This window comes from Rhinopithecus bieti, unplaced genomic scaffold (genome assembly GCF_001698545.2).
Source record: "Rhinopithecus bieti isolate Rb0 unplaced genomic scaffold, ASM169854v2 scaffold_34323, whole genome shotgun sequence".
NCBI classification, from domain to species: domain Eukaryota; kingdom Metazoa; phylum Chordata; class Mammalia; order Primates; family Cercopithecidae; genus Rhinopithecus; species Rhinopithecus bieti.
The window spans coordinates 24,167-36,750 of NW_016814462.1; the positions used below are offsets into that span (position 1 = coordinate 24,167).

At 42.0% G+C, this 12,584-nt stretch overlaps 1 protein-coding gene across 1 annotated transcript in view; it reads left to right on the forward strand.

Annotated features, from left to right (window-relative positions):
* LOC108514655 (transcription initiation factor TFIID subunit 1-like) overlaps positions 1-12,584 on the forward strand; it is a gene marked incomplete at its 5' end in the record, with an annotated part of 21,166 nt that overhangs the window by 6,403 nt on the left and 2,179 nt on the right. The window contains 17 exon segments of the mRNA XM_017851054.1: positions 1,789-1,908; positions 3,644-3,822; positions 4,244-4,462; positions 4,874-5,092; positions 5,457-5,664; positions 5,712-5,873; positions 5,876-6,163; positions 6,166-6,540; positions 6,543-6,635; positions 6,638-6,724; positions 6,727-7,872; positions 8,852-9,028; positions 9,575-9,702; positions 9,796-9,903; positions 10,026-10,199; positions 10,966-11,139; positions 11,651-11,755. Coding sequence (XP_017706543.1) covers positions 1,789-1,908; positions 3,644-3,822; positions 4,244-4,462; positions 4,874-5,092; positions 5,457-5,664; positions 5,712-5,873; positions 5,876-6,163; positions 6,166-6,540; positions 6,543-6,635; positions 6,638-6,724; positions 6,727-7,872; positions 8,852-9,028; positions 9,575-9,702; positions 9,796-9,903; positions 10,026-10,199; positions 10,966-11,139; positions 11,651-11,755 — 3,962 coding nt within the window.

Below are 12,584 nucleotides of genomic sequence, written 5' to 3' on the forward strand. Positions count from 1 at the left end.
AGACTAGAGTCTCCCTCTGTCACCCAGGCTAGAGTGCAGTGGCGCGATCTTGGCTCACTGCAACCTCTGCCACCTGTGTTCAAGCGATTCTCTTGCCTCAGCCTCCAGAGTAGCTGGGACTACAGGCGCCTGCCATTGTGCCTAGCTAATTTTTGTATTTTTAATAGAGACGGGGTTTCACCGTGTTAGCCAGGATGGTCTCGATCTCCTGACCTCATGATCCACCTGCCTCGGCCTCCCAAAGTGCTGGGATTACAGGCGTGAGCCACCGTGCCCAGCCCGAGGAGGTAAATTAAGGCCGCATATGTAGATTTGGGTTTAATCTAGGTGAAGGTGATTCTTGAGAAAGGGAATAGGGAATGTGCAGGGGAATAAAAGCAGAGTCTTCAGGATGAAGTCTTGAGTGATGCCAATGGCTAAAGGGCAGTGAAAAGAGTAATAAACTGCAGATGATAGATAGAAAAACTGTGTCATCTCTCATTTGAGAGATGAGAAGAAAGACCAATCTTATGGGAAACTGACAGAGGGAGAAGATTCCCAAAGTGCTGGGAATTACAGGTGCGAGCCACTGTGCCCGGCCCAGTATGAAAATTCTAAAAAAGGTATGGTCAGGAAAGGAGCAAAGGTTTCAAACAGCTCTTGGAAGCTCTTTCATATGTTGTATGATTATTTATTTTTATTTATTTATTTATTTATTTTTGAGACATAGTTTCACTCTGTCGCCCAGGCTGGAGTGCAGTGGCACGACCTCGGTTTACTGCAACCTTCACCTCCTGGTTCAAGTGATTCTTGTGCCTCAGCCTCTTGAGTAGCTGGGATTATAGGCACATGCCACCACTGCTGGCTAATTTTTGTGTATTTGACAGAGATGGGGTTTCATCATGTTGGCTAGGCTGGTCTCAGAACTCCTGACCTCAGGTGATCTGCCCACTTCAGCCTCCCAAAGTGCTGGCGTGAGCCACCATTTCTTGTATGAGAAGTCAAGAATCATGTCTTGTATGAGGTATTATTCATGTTATAGCAATTGACTTGCACCTTGACATCATCTCTTTCTAAAGGCTAAAGCTATGTTTCAGATATGTATATGTAAAATATTTTGAGGCATGGTCTTGCTCTGTCACACGATTACTGCTCGTCAATGCCTTGACCTCCCAGGCTCAAACTGTAACTCCACCCCAGCCTCCTGAGTAGCTGGTACTACAGGCATGTGTCACCACGCGTAGCTAATTTTTGTATTTTTTGTGCAGATGGGGTTTCTCCATGTTGTTTAGGCTGGTCTTAAAATTCTGGGCTCAAGCCATCTGCCCATCTTGGCCTCCCAAAGTGCTGGGATTACAGGTGTGAGCCATCATGCCTGGCCCTCACCTTGCTTTTTTCACTTGTGTGTTCTTAAGGGATATGGATAGTGCTTCATGGGGTGCTTTAAATTATTGGGTGGCCCTGTAGTCCCCAGCACTTTGGGAGGCCAAGGTGGGCGGATCATGAGGTCAGGAGTTCGAGACCAGCCTGACCAACACGATGAAACCCTCTCTCTACTAAAATACAAAATTAGCCAGGCGTGGTGGCGCATGCCTGTAATCCCAGCTACTCAGGAGGCTGAGGCAGGAGAATCACTTGAACTCGGGAGGTGGAGGTTGCAGTGAGCCGAGATTGTGCCACTGCACTCCAGCCTGCGCAACAGAGTGAGACTCCATCTTAAAAAAAAACAAAAAATTGAGTGGCAAGGAAGCTTAAGGCGGTTGTGTAATATTTTGGATATTGAGGAGATCACGTTCTTGGTTTTATTAGATTATGATGAAGATGACTATGATGCTGATTGTGAAGACATTGATTGCAAGTTGATGCCTCCTCCACCTCCACCCCCGGGACCAATGAAGAAGGATAAGGACCAGGATGCTGTTACCAGTGGTAAGTAGAGATAGTCTACTTTTGTGTTAGGAGCAAGTTTCCATTCATAAGTCCAGTCTTGTGGCTCACACATAAGGGACAAACTTAAGCTTATACGAAAGGACAAAACTTCTAGAAATAATTCATACAATCTCAAATTTTAGTATTAAAGGGAAGTTTTACTTTTAAAACATTTGGCAACAGTATTTTAACGTGCTCAATATATAGTAGTTTAGTCAGTGGTTCTCAAATCTGGTTAACCATCAGAATCACTTAGTCTTGGAAAAAAAAACAAAAAAAAACCCATTACCTGACTTTCACCCCTTGAACCTGATTCAGAAGATCTTGGGTAGAGTCCAGGAATTCAATTCAATTCAATTCAATTAATTAATTTTTTTTTTTTTTTTTTTTGAGAAAGAGTCTTGCTGTGTTGCCCAGGTTGGAGTGCAGTAGCACGATCTTGGCTCACTACAACCTCTGCCTCCCAGATTCAAGTAATTCTTGTGCCTCAGCCTCCAGAGTAGGGGCTGGAACTCCTGACCTCAAGTGATCCTCTTGCCTTGGCCTTCCAAAGTGCTGGGATTACAGGCGTGATCCACTGTGCCCTGCCAAACCCAAGAATTTTAAAGAGTTTCTTAAGTAATTTATGATACAACTGATCTGTATACTGGTATTTAGAAACTACTTATTTAGATGGCTTTATTTTCAGTGAAGTGATTAAATAAGGAAGGTGCCCTGGAATGTTGATAAATCAGATAGTGTCAACTACCAGATATTCAGAGATTTCAAAGGCTGGTAGAGTCTTCAGTGTTTATCTTACCTATTCGTATAACAGTAACTGTCCTAGGCTTGAAAATTGGGGAAGAGCAGTGTGTTTGATTGACCTATATGTTGAGGCTTGCATTTACCTAAATTCTTCCTGTTGGAGTTTTAAGCCATTTCTTTTTAACAGTCTGCTAAATGTCAGCTGTTTCATAGATGTTCTTTATGCCAAATAATCTTAACGTTGTCCGGTGGGCTTAAAAAGATTCTCCAGTTCATGGGTCTCTGAACTAGGACTACCTGAGCGGTATAAAGTATTACATAATTTTGCTATTGGTCACAACATTGGTTACAATATTGGTTACTTAACAGAAAGTAGGGCCAGGCGTGGTGGCTCACACCTGTAATCCAAGCGCTTTGGGAGGTGGAGACGGGCAGATCATTTGAGGTGAGGAGTTTGAGACCAGCCTGGCCAAGACGGTGAAACCCTGTCTCTACTAAAAATACAAAAATTTAGCCAGCTGTGGTGGTGCATGACTGTAATCCCAGCTACTCAGGAGGCTGAGGCAGGAGAATCACTTGAACCTGGGAGATAGAGGTTTCAACAAGCTGAGATCTCACCACTGCACTCCAGCCTCTGCGACAGAGCAAGACTCTGTCTCAAAAAAAAAAACCGAAAGTAGTAAACCTAGTAATAGTGTTTGTTTTCTCATCACAACCCTAGGGTACCAGGTACGTGGTGAGTTGGGGGATAATGGGAGATAACGAGTTAGAAGAGTTTTCTGGGTTGCATACTAGTATTATGATTTGGGTGCTTGGGCCTATATCTTCTGGCATTGAGCCATGTGTATAGCCTAAAGTGGGTGTTTGCGGAATTCAAGGAAATATGTTCACAGTTACATGCCAAAGGGGTTTCTCTTCCTTGTTGCAGTGTCTGAAAATGGAGAAGGCATCATCTTGCCCTCCATCATTGCCCCTTCCTCTTTGGCCTCAGAGAAAGTGGACTTCAGTAGTTCCTCTGACTCAGAATCTGAGATGGGACCTCAGGAAGCAACACAGGCAGAATCTGAGGATGGAAAGCTGACCCTTCCATTGGCTGGGATTATGCAACATGATGCCACCAAGCTGTTGCCAAGTGTCACAGAACTTTTTCCAGAATTTCGACCCGGAAAGGTACATTGTATGGAGAATGCCCAGATTGCAAACCACTGACCTCTTCCAAATAATGAGTTTCGTTGTTAAGATGCTGAGTATGGAATAGACCTAAGGGTTTCCTTACTCAGTGACATATTATTGGCTATATAAGAGTTCTTCACACTGTATTAGGTCTTTTTTTAAAAGTTGTATATATTGATAGTAAATGTGATTTATGCTGTTCTCATTGGAAATTTCCCTGTTACCTTAAAAGAACTAGTCCAAATTATTAAGGAACGCTTTTTTACTTTCTTGTTAGATGTTGTAAGTCTGAATGCAACCCTCCTTTATTTCTCCCCCGCATTTGAATAGATCTCTCAGGGGAGTTTTCAGGCCCAGATGCTGCTGTTTTCCTATCTGACTTTGAGTCTCTGTCATAGTAATGTATTCTGTGTTCTAGGTGTTACGCTTCCTACGTCTTTTTGGACCAGGGAAGAATGTCCCATCTGTTTGGCGGAGTGCTCGGAGAAAGAGGAAGAAGAAGCACCGTGAGCTGATACAAGAAGAGCAGATCCAGGAGGTGGAATGCTCAGTAGAATCAGAAGTCAGCCAGAAGTCTTTGTGGAACTACGACTACGCTCCACCACCACCTCCAGAGCAGTGTCTCTCTGATGATGAAGTAGGCAAAATGGAGACCTGAGATTAAGGCTTATGAGAGGAACAAATGAATTCAATGAATTCTCTCTAGTTTATGTCTAAATTGTAAATAACACCATAGCAGATAGAATTCTGTGCTAATTCTCAATGAGTAATCATGGGTTCAATCTCAGTGGCTGCCCCTTTCCTATTGTAAAAGAAAAATGTTTGGTGGGGTAGGCAGGGATGAGAGGGGTAGATGATGATATGCTGCTGAATAAGGTTTGATCAATAGGCGGAATGTGCTATGATACATCTCCATTGTTTACATTCTAACTCCGGGTAAATCATCCTCAGTTTCTCTAAGTTCCCCTCCTGACTGTTAACTCTCTATAGCCTTAGGACAGCTGGGATCAGGAAATTCTCCGTGCTCTACTTCTTTTTTCTGTTACAGATCACAATGATGGCTCCTGTGGAGTCCAAATTTTCCCAATCAACTGGAGATATAGATAAAGTGACAGATACCAAGCCAAGAGTGGCTGAGTGGCGTTATGGGCCTGCCCGACTGTGGTACGATATGCTGGGTGTCCCTGAAGATGGCAGTGGGTTTGACTATGGCTTCAAACTGAGAAAGACAGAACATGAACCTGTGATAAAATCTAGAATGACAGAGGTGAGCAACACTGGTGTGTAAGAAAGGAATCAGTGTACTCAGGTCCTATTACTTTTACTAACTTTACTTTTTAATTCGGGAGATACTTGGTAGGGTTTCTTTGGTGGGAGATTGAGGTGTCTCAGCCTTTTATTTGGTATGGTATATCACCCTGGTAGCTAGGTGCTATACTAAGGATTCTGTTTGTGAAGTGAGTGCTGTGCCAGACTAGGAGTGGGAAGAGGCAAATATTCCTCTTTTATCAAGTGGTTGTTTCAAGTAAAGGACCACTTACGATGTATCTGTATCTCTAACGTGGAATTTGGAGTGTAAACTTTGACCAGTGACCAATCGAGGGTGTGTTTTTTCTTCCCTACTTACCCAGGAATTTAGGAAACTTGAGGAAAACAATGGCACTGATCTTCTGGCTGATGAAAACTTCCTGATGGTGACACAGCTGCATTGGGAGGATGATATCATCTGGGATGGGGAGGATGTCAAACACAAAGGGACAAAACCTCAGCGTGCAAGCCTGGCAGGCTGGCTGCCTTCTAGCATGACTAGGAATGCGATGGCTTACAATGTTCAGCAAGGTTTTGCAGCCACTCTGGATGATGACAAACCTTGGTACTCTATTTTCCCATTGACAATGAGGATCTGGTGTATGGACGCTGGGAGGACAATATCATTTGGGATGCTCAGGCCATGCCCCGGCTGTTGGAACCTCCTGTTTTGACACTTGATCCCAATGATGAAAACCTCATTTTGGAAATTCCTGATGAGAAGGAAGAGGCCACCTCTAACTCCCCTCCAAGGAGAGTAAGAAGGAATCATCTCTGAAGAAGAGTAGAATTCTCTTGGGGAAAACAGGAGTCATCAAGGAGGAACCACAGCAGAACATGTCTCAGCCAGAAGTGAAAGATCCATGGAATCTTTCCAGTGATGAGTATTATTACCCCAAGCAACAGAGTCTTCAAGGCACCTTTGGAGGGAATATTATCCAGCATTCAATTCCTGCTGTGGAATTATGGCAACCCTTCTTTCCCACCCACATGGGGCCCATCAAAATCCGGCAGTTCCATCGCCCACCTCTGAAAAGTATTCATTCGGTGCACTCTCTCAGCCAGGTCCCCATTCAGTCAAACCTTTGCTAAAGCACATCAAAAAAAAGGCCAAGATGAGAGAACAAGAGAGGCAAGCTTCAGGTGGTGGAGAGTTGTTTTTTATGTGCACACCTCAGGATCTCACAGGCAAAGATGGAGATCTTATTCTTGCAGAATATAGTGAGGAAAATGGACCCTTAATGATGCAGGTTGGCATGGCAACCAAGATAAAGAACTATTATAAACGGAAACCTGGAAAAGATCCTGGAGCACCAGATTGTAAATATGGGGAAACTGTTTACTGCCATACATCTCCTTTCCTGGGCTCTCTCCATCCTGGCCAATTACTGCAGGCATTTGAGAACAACCTTTTCGTGCTCCAATTTATCTTCATAAGATGCCGGAAACTGATTTCTTGATCATTCGGACGAGACAGGGTTACTATATTCGGGAATTAGTGGATATTTTGTGGTTGGCCAGCAGTGTCCCTTGTTTGAAGTTCCTGGGCCTAACTCCAAAAGGGCCAATACGCATATTCGAGACTTTCTACAGGTTTTATTTACCGCCTTTTCTGGAAGAGTAAAGATCGGCCACGGAGGATACGAATGGAAGATATAAAAAAAGCCTTTCCTTCTCATTCAGAAAGCAGCATCCGGAAGAGGCTAAAGCTCTGCGCTGACTTCAAACGCACAGGGATGGATTCAAACTGGTGGGTGCTTAAGTCTGATTTTCGTTTACCAACGGAAGAAGAGATCAGAGATATGGTGTCACCAGAGCAGTGCTGTGCTTATTATAGTATGGTAGCTGCAGAGCAACGACTGAAGGATGCTGGCTATAGTGAGAAATCCTTTTTTGCTCCAGAAGAAGAAAATGAGGAAGATTTCCAGATGAAGATTGATGATGAAGTTCACACTGCTCCTTGGAACACTACAAGGGCCTTCATTGCTGCCATGAAGGGCAAGTGTCTCCTAGAGGTGACTGGGGTGGCAGATCCCACAGGGTGTGGTGAAGGATTCTCCTATGTGAAGATTCCAAATAAACCAACACAGCAGAAGGATGATAAAGAGCCGCAGGCAGTGAAGAAGACAGTGACAGGAACAGATGCAGACCTTCGTCGCCTTTCCCTGAAAAATGCCAAACAACTTCTACATAAATTTGGTGTGCCAGAGGAAGAGATTAAAAAGTTGTCCCGCTGGGAAGTGATTGATGTGGTGCGCACAATGTCAACAGAACAGGCTCGTTCTGGAGAGGGGCCCATGAGTAAATTTGCCCGTGGATCAAGGTTTTCTGTGGCTGAGCATCAAGAACGTTACAAAGAGGAATGTCAGCGCATCTTTGACCTACAGAACAAGGTTCTGTCATCAACTGAAGTCTTATCAAGTGACACAGACAGCAGCTCAGCTGAAGATAGTGACTTTGAAGAAATGGCAAAGAACATTGAGAACATGTTGCAGAACAAGAAAACCAGCTCTCAGCTGTCACGTGAATGGGAGGAGCAGGAGCGGAAGGAACTACAGCGAATGCTACTGGCAGCAGGCTCAGCAGCATCAGGAAACAATCACAGAGATGATGACACAGCTTCCGTGACAAGCCTTAACTCTTCTGCCACTGGACACTGTCTCAAGATTTATCGCACATTTCGAGATGAAGAGGGGAAAGAGTATGTTCGCTGTGAGACAGTCCGAAAACCAGNTGTTGGCGCGATTTTGGCTCACTGCAACATCCGCCTCCCAGGTTGAAGTGATTCTTGTGTCTCAGCCTCCCGAGTAGCTGGGATTATAGGTGTGCACCACTGTGCTCGGATAATTTTTGTATTTTTAGTAGAGATGGGGTTTCACCAGGTTGGCCAGGCTGGTCTTGAACTCCTGATCTCAAGTGATCTGCCTGCCTTGGCCTCCTAAAGTGCTAGGATTACAGGCGTGAGCCACCGCACCTGGATACAAAAATGTCTGATTTTTAAAACCTAAGAAATAGGTTTTTTCCTTTCCATTCTGCCCACTTTATGGGTTGTGTATTATTCTTATGTATGTTTCATAATTTACTGGTACATGTTGCATTTGTTAATAAAATTTATTACCATTTATTGTTAGCATACTTTACCGTGTCATTTACTATAATTTAAGCAATTCCTTCTTAAACATTTAGGTTATTTAAATTTCAACTATTGTAAACAGTGTTGCAATGAACATTTTTGACTGCAACATTGTTTTATTTTTATTTAGTTTTTGAGACAGAATTTCACTCTTGTTGCCCAGGCTGGAGTGCAATGGCACGATCTCAGATCACTGCAACCTCTACCTCCCAGGTTTGAGTGATTCTCCTGCCTCAGCCTCCTGAGTAGCTGGGATTACAGGCATGTGCCACCACACCCAGCTAATTTTTGTATTTTTTGTAAAGATGAGGTTTCTCCTTATTGGTCAGGTTGGTCTTGAATTCCTGACCTGAAGTGATCCACCTGCCTTGGCCTCCTAGAATGCTGTGATTACAGGTGTGAGCCACCGCGCCCAGCCTGCAACGTTATTTTAAAGTGAGAAATACGCTGTGTAGGTTCCTTTTCAGTGGGCACATGAGTAACTCACATTACTCATGTTACTCATAAAAAATCTTTGCCAGAATCTTGATTGAAAGGGGCATAAATGTTTTCTCTGTTACTATTTCCTCCTTGCGCTTTGACTAGGTTTTGCAGCCACCCTTGATGATGACAAACCTTGGTACTCCATTTTTCCCATTGACAATGAGGATCTGGTGTATGGACGCTGGGAGGACAATATCATTTGGGATGCTCAGGCCATGCCCCGGCTGTTGGAACCTCCTGTTTTGACACTTGATCCCAATGATGAGAACCTCATTTTGGGTATATTACTGGCAGAGGCCAGTGTTCCTTCTCCTTTGACAACTTGATGTTAATGTCAACGGGCAGGAGGAAATCAGAAGGGTTGGAGAAGATTAGGACTAGAAACTTACAGGTAGTGGCTTGAAAGAGCGAAGTTTTGGCTGTTTATATTATTTGTGTATATGCTTAGGGGACACTCACGTAGGAATGTTGGAAAGTTGCAACTTTGAGATGTCAGGAGCATAGTTTGTTCCATTAGTGAATCATGGACTGGAAACTTCTAGGTAGCAGTTTGAGGGAGCAAAGTTGTAGCTGTTAGTTTTTATTATTTGTGTATTCCCTAGGGAAAACTCATGTAGGAATGTCAGTAATACCTTTAGAGATGTCAAGCATGTAGTTCAGTTAGTAAATCATGGACTAGAAGTTACCTGGGGTGGGATGAAAGATCTAGTTAAGAACTTCATTGGGACATTCATCACCTTAAAAAAGAAGAAAACTGGATACTTGTCTGTAGGAAAGGTGAATCTTCAGGGAGAGCAACTCAAGTGGTTTTTGTTTTATTCTCAGAAATTCCTGATGAGAAGGAAGAGGCCACCTCTAACTCCCCCTCCAAGGAGAGTAAGAAGGAATCATCTCTGAAGAAGAGTCGAATTCTCTTAGGGAAAACAGGAGTCATCAAGGAGGAACCACAGCAGGTGTGTGAAGAAAAAAGGGGCTTGGTGTTTAGAGGAACAAAGATAATAGAGAAGGATAGTCTGACCAAGATTTGTTTGATTATCTATCATTAGAACATGTCTCAGCCAGAAGTGAAAGATCCATGGAATCTCTCCAATGATGAGTATTATTACCCCAAGCAACAGGGTCTTCGAGGCACCTTTGGAGGGAATATTATCCAGGTACAAATAGTGTCTTTTCTGTGGTAGAGGAGAACCCCATGGCTTTGTGCTGACGGAGGATATGGGAAAATCTTGCTTAGGCTGGAATTAGCTAATTTTAACCCTTCTATTTCCTGTTTTAGCATTCAATTCCTGCTGTGGAATTACGGCAGCCCTTCTTTCCCACCCACATGGGGCCCATCAAACTCCGGCAGTTCCATCGCCCACCTCTGAAAAAGTACTCATTTGGTGCACTCTCTCAGCCAGGTCCCCACTCAGTTCAACCTTTGCTAAAGCACATCAAAAAAAAGGCCAAGGTATAATTGAATTCTGGTTAGAAAACAGCTATAAAGGATATTGGGGTGTAAATTAGGGAAATGTACCAGATATTAGATTGTATCAGGGAGTTGGTTACTTTCTCAGATGTGATAGAATGTTATTTTGTTTATTTAGGAGAATGTCTTTATTGTTAGGTGATGCATGTGAAAATATTTAAAGGTGAGGTGTCACAATGACTGCATCTTTCAAAAACCAGCAAAGTCTATAGAAAGGTAAAGGTTAAAAAAAAGGCAAAATATAAACAGCAACGTGGGATAAGTGTTCGTAGTACAGTAGTCCTTATGTATCTCTGGGAGATTGGTTCTAGGACCTCCTCTGGATACCAAAATCTTTAGATGTTCCGGTTTCTGATATAATAGCATAATATTTGCACATAACCTATGCACATCCTCTCCTATACTTTAAATCATCTCTAGATTACTTATAATACTTACTCCAATGTAGATGCTATGTGAATGGTTGTTACACTGTTACTGTTTAGGGAATAATGACAAGAAAAGTCTGTACCTGTTCAGCACAGATGCAGTTGTATTTTCTGAATATTTTCTATCTATGGTTGGTTGAATTCACGGATGCAGAACCATACATGGATATGGAGGGCTGACTGTACTATTGTTTGAACTTTACAGTAGTTTGAAAAATAGGTAAAATCTTTTTGGTGTGTTTGTCTCAGATTGAACAACATCATTGTGTGTAGTAGTTGTCCTGTCAGGAGCTAGATGGTATTTTCTTTGTTCTGGACAGATGAGAGAACAAGAGAGGCAAGCTTCAGGTGGTGGAGAGATGTTTTTTATGCGCACACCTCAGGACCTCACAGGCAAAGATGGAGATCTTATTCTTGCAGAATATAGTGAGGAAAATGGACCCTTAATGATGCAGGTTGGCATGGCAACCAAGATAAAGAACTATTATAAACGGGTGAGTCTCTGCTCAGAAAATTTTTTTCCACACATAATTCTGCTTATGCTTCCATAAACTTTTATGTACAAACTTTTTGTTATTAACATAGCTGTAGTAAGACAAACTGCAAACTTATATACAAACTTTTTGTTATTAACATAGCTGTAGTTAGAGATCTACTGGTAATCTGTGAACATATACCATAAATTTCTTGGGAGAAAGGAGTGGTACCTGTTTTGTAGTTATAACATGTTGAGCATCTCAAACCTCAAAATTCGAAGTAAAAATCCACAACTTTTTGAGCACTACTAACATGATACTCAAATGAAATGCTCATTGGAGCATGTTGGATTTCCAGATTTGGGATGCCCAACTGGTAAGTATAATGAAACTATTCCAAAATCTTCTGGTCACAAGCATTTTGGATGAGGGATACTCAACATGTGTTAGTAAAGTGCTATGCTCATATTGTGTAGGATTATTGATTATATTCTGTGATTAATAACTGGGTCTTCTGTGTTCCTTTTAGAAACCTGGAAAAGATCCTGGAGCACCAGATTGTAAATATGGGGAAACTGTTTACTGCCATACATCTCCTTTCCTGGGCTCTCTCCATCCTGGCCAATTACTGCAGGTGAGGAATTCTTCCCTGTTTTTACTGTTAACTAAGGAAATTGATAAATGAGGAACCAGTCAGCTCAGAAAGAACTATTATAATTCTAGTTGATTGAGATGCTTTAATATTAAGTACAAAGAAGATAAGTATAATCCAAAATGTTTTAAGGAAATCTTTTCTTAAAACTGGCTGTAATTGTGTTGTTCTTAGGCTAAATGTAAAATAGGTTTTTAAAAATACACACTGGTAAGCTCAGTAACATCTGGGAAGCATAAGGAAGTCAACCAGGATGAATTTACTATAATTTATGAATGTTTAATTTTTGTGTATAAAATTGATAACATTTTGATCATATTAGCTGTGGTTATTGTGAATATTGAACCACACCTGAACTGTGCCATCTGCAGTCCCCAGCCATAGTGAAATGCCTTTTTTTCCTCCTTTATTCTAATGGGTGTAAAGAGGCCCTCTTGTAACAGCTTTTATATATTCAAGGGGGGAAGTATGGTGGTCCACAAATGATGTGGAAAATCTCTAACACTGTCCTATCTTTTTTTTTCTCCATTTCATTTCTCTTGGCAATCTTAACCATTTGTCCTACTCTTATACCTAGTTTATTCTACTGTTGTTATCCTTTACTCTCCTAAAACGTCTGCAAAGCTCAGTTTTTTTCTTTATCCTTTACATCCATAGTCTATTGCCTACCAGATTTTTAGTATCATCTTTGTATTGTTCTTCTCCTTTCCCTGAAACTTTCTGTTGAGGTTTTTTACCAATTCAGCCTCTTCTTTTGTGCCTACTTTTGTAGTCTCTTAAAGATCTTTTTTTTTTTTTTTTTTTTTTGAGA